This window comes from Trichosurus vulpecula, chromosome 6, assembly GCF_011100635.1.
Source record: "Trichosurus vulpecula isolate mTriVul1 chromosome 6, mTriVul1.pri, whole genome shotgun sequence".
NCBI classification, from domain to species: domain Eukaryota; kingdom Metazoa; phylum Chordata; class Mammalia; order Diprotodontia; family Phalangeridae; genus Trichosurus; species Trichosurus vulpecula.
The window spans coordinates 133,077,991-133,091,494 of NC_050578.1; the positions used below are offsets into that span (position 1 = coordinate 133,077,991).

The 13,504-nt window shown below is 47.4% G+C and overlaps 1 protein-coding gene across 2 annotated transcripts in view; it reads right to left on the reverse strand.

Moving 5' to 3' along the window:
- Positions 1–7,943, reverse strand: part of HSPA4L (heat shock protein family A (Hsp70) member 4 like) — a 63,257-nt gene extending 55,314 nt beyond the window's left edge. Inside the window, exon 1 of one of the 2 annotated variants that reach the window (XM_036764895.1) lies at positions 7,548–7,943. In XM_036764895.1, coding sequence (XP_036620790.1) covers positions 7,548–7,654 — 107 coding nt within the window. In that variant the 5' untranslated portion in view covers positions 7,655–7,943. The remainder of the gene's footprint in view (positions 1–7,547) is intronic. The other variant, XM_036764896.1, reaches the window with a different exon arrangement.
- Between the last annotated feature and the right edge of the window lie 5,561 nt (positions 7,944–13,504).

The following is a 13,504-nucleotide window of genomic DNA, read 5'->3' on the forward strand; positions in this document are numbered from 1 at the left end:
AAAGTTCTTCCAAATTCTTTCCTCCAGAATTTTTATTTCATTTTTAGTTTATTTCTTTTTTCTAGTTATTTTACAAGGTTCTTTCTGAACATTCATCCTTCCCCTACCCCCCAACTAAGTCTCCCCCAGTAGTCTAGTAAGCTCTTCCCTTTCAGGAATCTTTAGATTTGCAAATACTTGTAGACCCTGGATGATGTTTTCATTAACTTGGGGCTTTGTTTTTGTGTAGTAGGGGTGGGGGGGGGTCCCCACCCCCCCATACCTTCACCTCTTAGGTCAGACTTCCTTGAATCTTGGGATTCGAGCACTGGATCTTTAGGGTGGTTCTGGGCTGTGGCACTTCCATTTGTCCTGTTCTGCTCTTGCTGCCCCTGGACACAGAGCCTTGCAGGTTACAAGTGTATCAAGGACTGTCTCTCTCGATGAGCTGGCTGGAGGCCCCCAGGCTGCTTACCTTCTGGGCAGTGCTCTAGTTTCTCATAGTACTTCTTGATCGTTATTTGATCTCATGCCAGCTTCAGGATTTTGCTGGAGTATTAAGTGCAAGCAGGTCCATCTAACTTGTGAACCAATTTTTAGTGCTATCATGGACGGAAGAAGGACACTTTTCTCCACTTACTTCACAAGAGGCCTCTATGTTTTGATTAGATATCAGGCCAGGTCAGGCTTTGCCTAAACAAAGGATTCTAGGTCATGACTCTTATGAAATATTCTAAATGTAGGATTAGTGTAGCCTAAATATAGGAAATCTTCTCCTCTCTTCCAGTCTGTTTATGTACATTTATACTCTATGTATGTGTATATGCCCCTCACTTTTAGGTTCCTAAAAATGTATAAAATACTTTTAAAGAAGTAGATGTGTAGGCTACTGCTAATTTTTAAAGTATTTTAAAGCATATATTGCTAATTTTAACTACCTTCTTTATCCAAAAATTAGGCCTTAAACAGTACTTTTCAAGTTGTAAGTGTCAAAGGCATTTTTTTTTTAAGATAAGGGTTCTTAACGTTCTTTGTGTCATGGACTTTTTGGGCAGTCTTTATGAGCTTCTCTTCTCAGAATGATGTTTAAATGCATAATATATAGGATTACAAAGGGCAACAGATTATATTCAAAGTTATAAAAATAATTTTAAAACAAATTCCTAAAGAATCTCACATTAAGAATTCCTGGTTGTGGCTGCTGTTTTTTTTTTAAAGTACATTACAGATAACACTAAGGCAAATGAGGAAAAATTTAAACTTTAATACCATGAACCTTATTTTAAAACCCACTGAGAATCTTATCATAACCTTCTCAATACTTACAGTAAACGAGCCAGGAGAGGTCTCTAAAAACATGGTTCATAAAGGATGTTAGAACTGTCACTTTTATTACTCAGAAACAGGAAGCTAGGGGCATAGCGATTATAGTGATGGCCTTCAGAAGACCTGAGTTCAAATACTACCTGAGACACTTCCTAGGCTTTGTGACCCTAACCTTTTTCACTGTTTCCTCATCTCTAAAATACGGAGGGTAACAGCAGCTAGCTGCCTTACAGGATTGTCAGAGGATGAGCTAAATAACATATGCAAAGTGCTCTACAAGCTTAAAGTGCTTTATAAATGCTAGCTATTAGCATGATTATTGAGAGTTGGATGTGGAACAACATTAACTGGGCAACAGTTTTTATTTATTAATACTTTCATCAGGTGATCTATAACACTTCTGAGGATAAGAGGTAAGGAAAAGTAAAGGAGACACATTAAACCTCATATACTTGAATTTAATGGAGGCAGAAGACCCGGCCTCAAGCCATCTCACTGGTGTCTCCCTAGCTCCAGAGCCTGGAACTCCTTCCCATTTCCTCCAAGGAGGAAGGAATGCAAAGTGTGCAGACCTGGTGCTCTGCTCCTCTGCCTGGCACCTGATGCCAGTCCCCAGCTGGCTGGAGCCTGTCTTTCCACAGAGCACTTCCTCCTCTCAAGACTCTCAGTTTCAGCCCATCTGGCCTGTTGTTCCCTGCATACAACATTCTATCTCCAGTCTCTGTGGCTTAGCTGTTCACATGATGCCTTCTCACTTCCACCCAGGGACCCCTTGGCCCTTCAAGGGCCACCCAATTCTAGAAGCAACTCCTGATTCCTCCAGGGGTTAGTGCCCCTGGCACCATTTCTCCTTTTTATATCATTCTTATTCACTCATCAGTGAACATTCGGTATCTCCCTCCTCCCAGTAGTGACATCCTAGAGGACTGGGACCATTTCACTTTGGAAGATGCTTTAGAGTGGTGTGCCCAAAAGCAAACCCCTTAACCCTTCAGTGCCCCCCAGCAACTAAGACTCAATTAAAGAAGAGTTCCAGATCTGCTTGGGAAGGAGATTTCTAGGCCAGACTTCCTTGGGACCAAAATTAAAAAGATGCACAGTTGGGCAGCTAGGTGGTGCAGTGAGTAGAGCACCGGCTCTGGAGTCAGGAGCACCTGAGTTCAAATCCGGCCTCAGACATTTGACACATTTACTAGCTGTGTGACCTTAGGCAAGTCACTTAACCCCAACTGCCCTGCCTTCTCCCCTGCAAAAAAAAAATGCACAGTCTTAGGGCAAGTATATACTTCATCTGGGGATTTAAAAACAGGCATTCTCTAACATCAGAACAGGAAGGGTTCAAATATTGCTTTTCCTGATTCAATAAATATTTATGAAATGCTCACAACCTGGAGGTCACCAGTGATTCGAAGTCAAAAAAGAAACAGTTCTGGTCCCCAGGAGATTAATTCTGCTCCACCCTCAACAAATATCAATGACACCAGTGGCTCTGGTTATCTACCTCTTAGAGGGCTAAATAAGAATTCCAGGAGGGCAGAGGGGGCTTCAGGGATTTTTCATCTGTGGATTCCCAGGGCCTAGTAGAATTTGCTTAATAAATACAAGTTGGAATTTTTAAAATGACAAAGACAGGACACTTAAACTTAACATCATTATAAACACGATGCATTAACATCTGTGAAGAAAAGAGGTAATGAAAATAAGGCAGGAAGCTGACTCCCCCATTCTGTCCCTCTCCCCACCAACTTTTGAGGGTAAAGTAATCCTCCACCTTGACCACGACCATCATTCCATTGATGATCCCCCTTTCTACTTGCTCAAAGCCCACTAGGATCATTTCCTTTAATCCTCACTACCAGCCTAGGATGCAGGTGCTATTTTTACCCCCACACTTTACCGATGAGGAAACTGAGCCAGCCTGAATTTGTGAAGTCCCTGACTCAGGGTCACAATGCTGTCAGGTGACTTAAGTCTTCCTGACTCTAGGCCACTGTACCCCTTAGGCACCTCTGTAAATATAAATATAAACATTCTCCCTGAGCAGCCAGGGCCACCCCCATCCACAGTTCTGAAGAAGCCTCAGGCTGCTTTCTACCTCTATGTCTTTCAGCCCACCACAAGGCACCCTTAACTGGAACAAAAACTGCCCCTCCCTTTCTCCGAAATCCAGTTACTAGTGACCTCTCCTACGTCCCCTTAAACTCCAGGGCCACCAAAACATTTCCACGCACCCAGATAACTTTCTACCTTGAATTACACTACGGTGGTATGATTTCACATTCTTTGAGGATATTTTTCTCCTGTAATATTCCCAGCACAGGGCTTCACATGGAAGACCCTCAATCAATGTTTGTGGCTGAAATGAATTAGGGAGGCTATAAAACTCTGATAACTGAGGCTTCACCTCCTGAGCCAAGGAAGTTGTCGTTAGTCATTTCAGTCGTGTCTGACACTTTGTGACCCCATTTGGGGTTTTCTTGGCAAAGATACTGCAGTGGTTTGCCATTTCCTTCTCCACCTCATTTTACAGATGAGGAAACTGAGGCAAACAGGGTTAAGTGACTTGCTCAGGGTCACACAGCTTTAAGGTCTGAGGCCAGATATGCTGCACTCTAGGCACTATGGCGCCACCTAGCTGCCCCCAAACAAGCAATGTTTAAGAGCAAAAGGTAATTTTCCATTTAGTAAGAGCAATGCTTACCGACACCCAGGCATAGACCTCCAGGACACAATACTTAGAGAGGGCTCAGTTTCAAAGGATGTAGACTATGTGCAAGGCACTGGGTACCTGACAAAAAACAAAACAGTCCTGGCCCTCAAGAAGATGGGAGAGGGGGAAGCACTTTATTGAAAGGCTAAGAAACAGTTTCAATTAACTTCTCCATGTTTCCACAGTAGTATGTCTAGCTAAAACCTAAGCACTCAGATGACAAGTGGTGTCACTTTATTTCATGAGAATGGTCTACACAAAACAGATGCATGTGAGTTAGGGAAGATGTAACAGACTAAAGAACAATGGACAGAATGCTAGGCTTGGAGGTAGAATGCGCGGCTTCAATGCTGCCTCTAATGCATATTAGCCATTTATATACCTCAGCTCTGGGAGGGTGCAAGCTTTTTCTTTGCACTCCTGAGCTTTGCACAGCTCCTAGCACCTAAGCATTTAATAAATGTTTGTTGATTGACTTGTAGATTGCAACATAGTAGACTCAAGTCTCTAAAGGTTTCTTTCTTAAACATCATTTCCATCTTGAAAAACTGAAATATCACTAGACACAGATAATCAGTACATGCTTTTCTTTTTTGACAAACTGATTAATGTTTTTCTTCGAGGAGAGTTAATCCAAAGTCTGCTGTGAAACACCAGGATGTTTTAGGTGATAATGGGCCCCTATCAAAATTTGCCTTTCAGACAGTAAGCATTCAAGAGATGTTTGTGGAAAGAATGAGTGTCCAAGAATACAAAGATGGATAGACAGGCAGTTACTGTGGAGAAGGCTGCACAGCCCTGGGGTCTCCAAACTTACTGCTTCCTTTGTTGTTAGGGTGCAGGGACAGAGTTCTGAATACTGCCCAGGCACTTGCATGCCCAGCAGAGCCTACTTTGCGCCTGCCTTACAGGTACTTCTATCAGATGAGATTATGTACATAAGGTGCTTTATAATTTCAAGCGCTATATAAATTTATCAGCTCATATTTTAGTCTCGATTTTCTTTACTATGTTTGCTAACTTTCTCACAAAACCCTCGTTTGGTTCACAGAGGCCTCCAATCAAAGAGGACGTGGAGCTGAGTTTAGCTGACTTGCCCAAGGACACTCAAGCAGGACTTCAATCAGAAAGCATTTATCAAGTGCTCACAGTGTGCCAGGCACTGTGCTGGGAATAAAGAAAAAAAAAGAGGCAAAAGCCAATCCCTGCCCTCCAGGAGCTCCCAGTCTAAGGGATGTGGTGCAAAGCCTGAGTTCCTCCTCAGTACCCCTTGCCTCATGGCTACAGAGAGACTAAATGCAGTAATCTCAGCCTGTTTCAGGTCAAGTCTCTAGGAGACTGGTATGTTCTAAAAAGCCTCACTCGCTCTTCCAGAAGTATTTTTTGAGTGTGAGGGTATTTGGACTTCTTTGTCGCTTCAGCCTCTGCTCTGTGAAGGTGCTCCCTCACTCCCACCCCCACCACCCCCAATTTCACCATTTGCTACTTGGGGCCTGGAGCCTACAGATAGAAGGGCTGTCAAACTTTCTAGCCCCACCCCAGCTTCCAGGACTGAAGACGATAAACGCTGAAAGCCTCATTCACTCCTGAGGAGGCCTGCACAAAATCCAGCCAGCCTGCAGCCAATGACCAGCAAGGGAAGCAGTCAGAGAAAACAGAAGTCACCGCAGCTTCAAAAAAAGAAAAGACTCTTCAGGCAGGCCGATAGGTCAATAGACAAGTCAATAGACATGTAGACAAGTGTGTGCGCTTTCTAAAAAAAGTCTGACTGAAACCAAGGGAAAAAACCTCACACTAAGTAAATCACTGTGCTTCAAACTCAAAACTTTAAGACTAAACTGACCTGAAAGTATCATGACCTGAATGAAATTAATGCCTGTGGGGAGGGAGCAGTTTCTCTGGGATAAATGGCTATGTGTAAACTGCTATAGAATACACATTTTAAATGAATGCATTAGGTATCAATCTGTGGTTTTCCTTTGGGAATTAAATGAGATCATAATTTTTAAAACTGCACAGTATTCTTTAATAATTAATACGCAATCTACTCCTTTATGACACATCTTCCCTCACCCACATATTCTCTTTGCCAACAAACTTCTCAGACAAACAAACAGTGAAACTTGTGGAAACCCTTTCAAAATCTTTATTTATGGAGTCACTGCCCAAGCATGAATATCCAACAAGATGCTTCCCCTCTCCACTATCCTGACTCCCATCAGATCTTAGATGATCTATACAAAAAGCCTTACACACTTCCAAGTGTTGAAAAAGTTACTCCTGTCTCAGCTGCCCCCTTAAAATTCGGGCCATCACTTGCATTCTCAAGGTCACAGCAGATCAAACACAACCCCCCCCCCCACCCCAGCACACTTCCCTTCTGGCCTAGGTTTGGGGTTGGGTCAGTTGTATACCGAGAATGGTCCCTTCTAGGAGGAGGTGTCCTGCCCCAAGGGAAAAGGCAGAAGAGGTGCCAGTGAAGGGCACGGTGGTGGACGCCCTTAGACCGCTAGAACGGATACCAGCCGTTCTCCTTCTCGCTCCCCCCAGCACCACCTTTCTTCACTGACCCTCCCGCCCTTGTCTCCAGGTCACTTTGCAGTTTGGTGTCTGTCCTGTATAGACTTAGCCATGAACCCTATGCCCTGGGGAGACTGTATGCTGCCAGAGATTAGGGCTGGACTCCTTTTTGTCCGTGTATCCCCCGCATCTGGGCACACAGGAAATGCCCGGGCACGCTTACGGAGGGCATGATGCAGACGGCAGCAGGAGGGCCAGAGACCAACATCCCCTAATGACACGACCCGGGAAAAGACGCCCCGACTCTGAGCCTCCCTCCCCCACCCCCACTCCCCACCCCCGCCCCGCCTGTGGAGCAGGAGGGTGGGCAGGGGGCTTGTGCCCACGGCATGGGGACCACCGGCAAGGGGCCAGTGTGGGCGGAGGGAGTGGGGGGCGCCTTCCTTTAGTGCAGCAGAGAAGGGAGCAGCGCCCCCCAAACCTGCCGGGCAGAGACGTATGGGGGGGGTTACCAGCTGATGGGCCACGGGCATCCCTGGAGGGTGAGGGCAGGATGAGACCGGGCCAGTACCCCGGGGGACGCGAGGACCACATCCCAGTCCAGGGAGCCGTGTGCTCGGGGGACCGGGAGGTGGGAGATGTTCGGTAGCACTGGGGGAGGCAGCAGATCAGCCTGGAGGAGAGGCGGCAGTGCGGGGTGGGGTGTTGGAGAGCCCCGCGGGGGAAGGCCTCGAGGGGGCACGGTTGGGCGAGCTGTGGGAGGGCAGGCAGCACGGGGGGGTCCATCAGGGAGCCCTGGTGGGTTCATGGCAGCACGGAGGGGAGGCAGGTCTGGGGGGGGGGGTCCGTCGGGGTGCCCCGGGGGGCATGCAGCAACTGGGGGTCCGTCGGGGAGCCCCGGGGGGGCCGGCAGCACTGTGGGGTGTCCATCGGGGAGCCTGGGGGGGGGTCATAGCAGCACCGAGGGGGGCAGGCCTGGAGGAGCACGGGGGGGGGTCGGCGCGGCACTCACGGGGTGCACCGGTCGCTGTACTCGTTGGCGATGGTCTCGATGCCGCCGCTCCGCGCCACGGCGATGTAGCAGTTGAGGAAGCCGAGGTCGATGCCGACCACAGACATGCTGCCGCCGAGCTGGGAGGGGCGCCTGCTGTGGGCTCGCCGTCGGGGCTGCGAGGGGCGAGGAGGGGCCGGTGAGCCGGGGCCGGGGCGGGAGCCGGGGGCCGGAGCCGGGGCCAAACCGGGAGGGAGCAGGGGCCGGGCCTGGGTCGCCGCCGCTTGCCTCGGAGCGTCTCTCCCCCACTGCGGTTCAGCAGCCACCAACCGGCAGTTACTGGGCTCTGCGCCTGCGCGCTCGCTCGCCCGGGAGGTGCGCGCGCCGCCGCTGCGAGCCCCCGCTCCCTCCCCGCCCCTCCCGGCAGCCACCCGCCTAGGCTTCGGCTTTTTCCGTCGGCGCTCGGACAACGGCGGAGACTGGGTTCGAGAAAGATCTCGAAGACGTGGGCGGCCCGGCCGAAGCGGGGCGGGGCGGGGCGAGGTGCGGGGCGGTGCTTGCGCGGGGGCGGAGCCGGACCCACCGGGCTCACTAGCTCTCCGCCACCCGAGGCGCCGGTAGTCGGAGCTGCGTGGAGGCAGCGGCTGGGGTGGCTGTGGTGGCGCGGGCCCGGAGCGGCGACCCCGGCGCTCCGCACCCCCAGCTCCCCTGGACCTCGGTCTACCCATCCCTCTCCCCAGTCAGTGGGCCCCCCGCCCCTCCCCCCACGGTCTAGCGCACCCACCAGCCAGAGCGGGGCCCTCGCGTCCCCATGCACCCCCTGAGGCTGCGGCTCTGCCCGGGAGGAGGGGGCTCAGCGGGTGCCGGCCATGGCGCTTTGTCCTCGGTCTCATCCCGCTCCTCTGCCCCAGGCTCGTGGCCAACAGAGACGCGCGTGGTCAGGGCCTCGTCACGGGGGTCTGTGACATCATCGCTCCCCCTCCCTGGCCGGAGGGCCGTTGCCCGGTCGGGGGTCAGCCCGGCTGGACCTGAGGAGGAGGAATGGTCCGGGGGCTACTAAGAGCCTCCCGGCAAGTTCTGCGTCTGGCCTTGTCCACCCCCCCAAAACCTGCCCCCCCCCCCCCAGAACGGGGATTTAAATGCGAACTGAGGCACGTAGATCCGGATAACTACCGAAATAAAGACACCTAAATTACTAATAATTAGAGAAATACAAATGGAAACGATTCCGAGTCCATCTCACATCCACTGGGTTGGCAAAGATGACAAAATGGGAAAAAGACAGTTGGAGGGGATATGAAAGGACAGGCATACTGGGACACTGGTAGACATGAAGAAATGGGGGGGTGGTGGAGAAAAGATCAGAAGCATTTTACTAATGTGCTGAATTTAGCACATATGTATGATTCGTGGTTTCATATACAATGCTCTTTTTCTGCAAGTCTATGGAAGTATTCATATTTGTCAAGTTTAAAATAACGCAGAATCTTTTTTTATTATTTTGTTTATTTTTAGTTTTCAACATTCACTCCCATAGATTTTAAATTTCCTCCCCTTCCCTCCCACCTCCCTGCTCAAGATGGCCTACAATCAGATATAGGCTCTACATATACATTCCTACTAAACATTTTCATATTAGTCACGTCCTATAGAAGATTTATAACAAATGGGAGAAACCATAAGAAAGAAAAACAAAACAAAAAAAGAAAATAGTCTGCTTTTCTCTGCATTCAGACTCCATAGTTCTTTCTCTGGATGTGGATGGCATTTTCTATCATGAGTCCTTTTGAATTGTTTTAGGTCCTTGAATTGCTGAGAAGTCTATCAAAATCAGTTATCACACACTGTGGCTGTTGATGGGGTGCTTGTGCTTGGCCCCTAATTCTAACATCACATGTCTCCTTAGCCTCTGCTTGGATGCCTGTGCCTGGACCCCAGTTCTAAAATCACATCTCTCCCTAGCTTCAAAGCATTGGCCCTAGCAGTCTCTCTCCAGTTCAAGGGCAGCATGCCTTAAAGCAAATCACTTATTTCTCCTCCTGATACTGCAGCTAGCTGTGCCTACCTGTAGAATTTATTAGTTTAGACTCCCTATGTATTGCTAATTGGCTGTGCATTGGGACATAACAATATTTACTACTTACTGACCTTCCTGATATGTATCCTAGACATAGTCAAATGTATACTCCCTTACATTCATCTTGTCTAACAAGACATTTGATGGAAGCCACCTGGATATTCCCAGTCAGCTCTGACCAATAGTTGACTTAGTGACATTTCACAGTCAAAACCACACCCCCAGGTAGGCCACCCCCTTAGGCTATTTCCCAGTGAACTCTGGGTAAAATACCTGCACAGTAGATAGAAAAAGTGCATGTTCCTTTAAGAACTGACCACGCCTTAACGGCTCCCTAATCCCACCCCAAAACACCTAATTGACATGTTTCACCCCTAAATCTCCTATTTAAACTTTCCCTGGTAGCCCTGTAAGGTTGCAGGTTCCCTAAGAATTGTTGCCCACTGTAAAGCATAATAAATCTTTGCCACCTTGACTTAAAGAATGTTTGAGATTGTGAATTCATTCCAGACACCCCAACCCTCTCCAGTACTCGAGTCTTTGAGGGGCACTCCCTCTCAATGACCCCGTCTGGGAACTCCAGTCTTGGGGTTCCTGGACCTCGTCTCCCTCATCGCTCACAAGCTGTTCCTGTGTACAATGTTCTCCTGGTTCTGCTCACTTCACTCAACATCAATTCATATCAAATCTTTCCAGGTTTTTCTGAAGTCAGTCTGTTCATTATAATGCAGAATGTTTTTTGTTTTTTTTTAAGTAAGAGACCTAGCATCTGTCCCTTATTGGTCACCTCTCTACTTGTTACCAATGTCAAAAGAATCAATAACAATCAGTAATCAATAAACATTAAGTGCCTTCTATATGCCAGTCACTGTGCTAAGCAAAAGAAAACCTAAGAGACAATTTTGGGGTTCAGTCCCCAAACAGCAGAAAAAAAACCCAAGAACTGCAACCACCCAGAGTGGGAGTACTATGCCTTGTATGAGCTGTAACTATGCCTAAGATGTTCCATCCCCATCCCATCCCCCCACTCTTCTGCCTCCTGGTTTCCTTTAAGATTCAGTTCAAATGCCACTTTCTTCAGGAAGCCTTCCCAGGTCCCCCAGCTATTAGTACCTTCCCCTCTCAGTTTTGTCTTCCATCTACCCTGCATATATCTCATATGTCCCTAGTTATTTATGTTATCTCCCTAGTTAGAATGTGAGCTCCTCAATACCACTACAGGGTCTGTATCCTAAAGAGATCATAAAAAAGGGAAAAGGAACTACATGTTCAAAAATATTTTAGCAGCTTTTTTTTTTGTGGTGGCAAAGAATTGGAAATTGAGGGGATGCCCTTCAATTGGGGAAATGGCTGAACCTTGACAAACTGTGGCAGATGAATATGGAATACTATTGTTCTATAAGAAATGATGAGCAGGATGCTCTCAGAAAAACTTGGAAAGACTTACATGAACTGACGCAAAGTGAAACGTGCAGAACCAGAAGAACAATGTACACAGTAACAGCAACATTGTGCAATGTTCAACTATGAATGACTTAGCTCTTCTCAGAAGTTCAATGATCCAATGACAATTCTTGTCATTCAAGAATTTATCTTAAATCCCTGTCACTGATACATATGTGGTCCCCATCACCTCTTGGGGATAAGGAACTAACTCCATAAACCTGTTCCCTATTTTATGAAAAAAAAAGGCTTGTTTTTGTTTGTTTGTTTGTTTTTTGGGTCATTTGTTGTTGTTGTTCCTAATCAGAACCTTTTTGAGTTTCCAGGGAGGTCACTGTTCTGCTAGTTTCACAGTCCATCCCTCCTTCTCCTAGGAGCATAAGCTTTTTCCAGGACAATCCAAATAGGTTTCCTGGGTAAAGCCTAGTTCTTAGAGCCAAGCATGTAAGAGCACAGAAGCTTCTCAGGTAACAGACCTCAGCATTAAGTCAAGGCCCAGAGAACCAAAACTCATTCATGTGTTCCTGAATCCCAGCCCTGAAGGACAGTTATCAGCACACTTTTCCCATGATTCTGTATCCACCATGTTTATGGTGAGGATGTTTTGTAATAACTGTCTTTGCCATGCCATCTGAGTAAAAATGCCTTTGTTAAAAGCTAAGGAAGAAAAAAAAAAAGAATGTGACCTTGAAGATAGGAGTTCCAGCGTCGCATCTGTTGCCCAGCCTGGTTTCAACTCCATGGAACAAGATTCCCCGGGTGTAGGGTAAGCTCCTTGAGGGCAGGGACTGTCTTTCTTTTTGTTAATTGTATTCCCATTGATAAGCACAGTGCCTGTCACACCGTAGGCACTTAATAATAAATATTTATTGGATTGGTTTAGAGTGGTTTAGATTGGATTGGATAGGGACTGGCTTTGCCTTTCTTTGAATCTCTAGCATTTAGCACAGTTGCTGGCACATAGGAAGTACTTAATAAATGAATGACTGACAGGTATGCAATGGAAAGAGGTATCACTGGACATGGAGTTAGGGGGACTTTGGCTTCAAATACTGACTTCAGCCATCAATGTAACTTTGGGTGAGTTCTGCTGTCTCTGGGCCTCATCTTTAAAATAAAGGGGTTAGATGAGATGGCTTCTTAGAACTCTTCCCTGTCTGAATCCATGACACTATAATCAAGAGAAAGCAATCTTACCCTGCAAAATTTTGAATGGTTTTCACAAATCAAGGGGCACATTTTGTTTATATCGAGGTATATGAGACAGGTAGGTGGCACAGTGGGTAGAGTCCTGAGCCTGGAGGCAGGAAGGCCTGAGTTCAAGTTTTTGACTTCAGGGACCTCCTAGCTGTGTAACCTTTGGGCAAGTCATTTCATGACTGTCCGCCTTAGTTTCTTTAACTGTAAAATGGGAGTAATAATGGCATTTACCTCACGGGGTTGCTGTGAGGATCAAATGAGAGAGTGTTTGTAAAAAGCCGTTGGCACAGTGCCTGGTACACAGTAGGCACTATATTAATGCTTCTTTCCTTCCTTTCCCCTCTTACATCAAACTGATAGGGTTTAGTGGTTCTTCTGGTGTTCTGTCCACTCTCAGTTCTTTCTGCTTCTGGCCTCAAGTCACATGGGCCTGTAGGAGCAGATGGTGGATCCTGAAAAGAAGTCAGGCTTGCCAAGGCATCGCAGTTGGTGTCCTCACTACCGGCATCTGTGGCTGCAGAGGCTGACTGTAATCATACTGCTATGTCAGAGAAGGACACTGAGCCATGTATGTCTCTGCACCACCTTTAAGCCCCTTCCACATTCTGAGCCCCTCTCCTGGGCTGCTTCTCTAGCTCCCAGAGACATTAGGGTAGGGTCTTCCCATGACACCTTCACCCAGCAGGCAGTAGATTGGATTCACCGATTTATGTCAGTCATTGTGTCTCCCAAAGAACAAGCAAGGACAGCCCCCTTGTATCCCCAGATTTCTGCTCCCTCTGTTCTGGTGCCTACGATTCAGCCGGTAACTACCATCAACCCACTTGGTCTCTCATGTGGCCACCCAGCAAAGAACTTCTGGGTCCTCCAGCATTAACGATCTAACAGTAGCAACAGCAACAACAATCGCAAACAATTAATAATAATAACAGCTGATGAAACAGGCTTCTCTCCTCTAGCTGGAGAAGCAGGGGACTGTGGGTGTGGAATGTTGCCACTGTCCAGTGTAGCCGCTGATCCTCCCCCAAGTGCTTTCCCATTTCCCCTTTACTTCCCCCCTCCCAAATTATATTGTATATGTTTTGTACTCATTTATCTGTATACAGATTAGTTTCTCCCTAGTAGAATCTAAGTGCCTGGGAATGGTTTGGGGTTTTTGTCTTTCTGTCCTCAGCACCTACCACATAGTAGGGCATGTAGGAGGTCTTTCTAAATGCTGGTTGAGTTGAAAAGGAGATGCTTTAACTTCATCTAACTG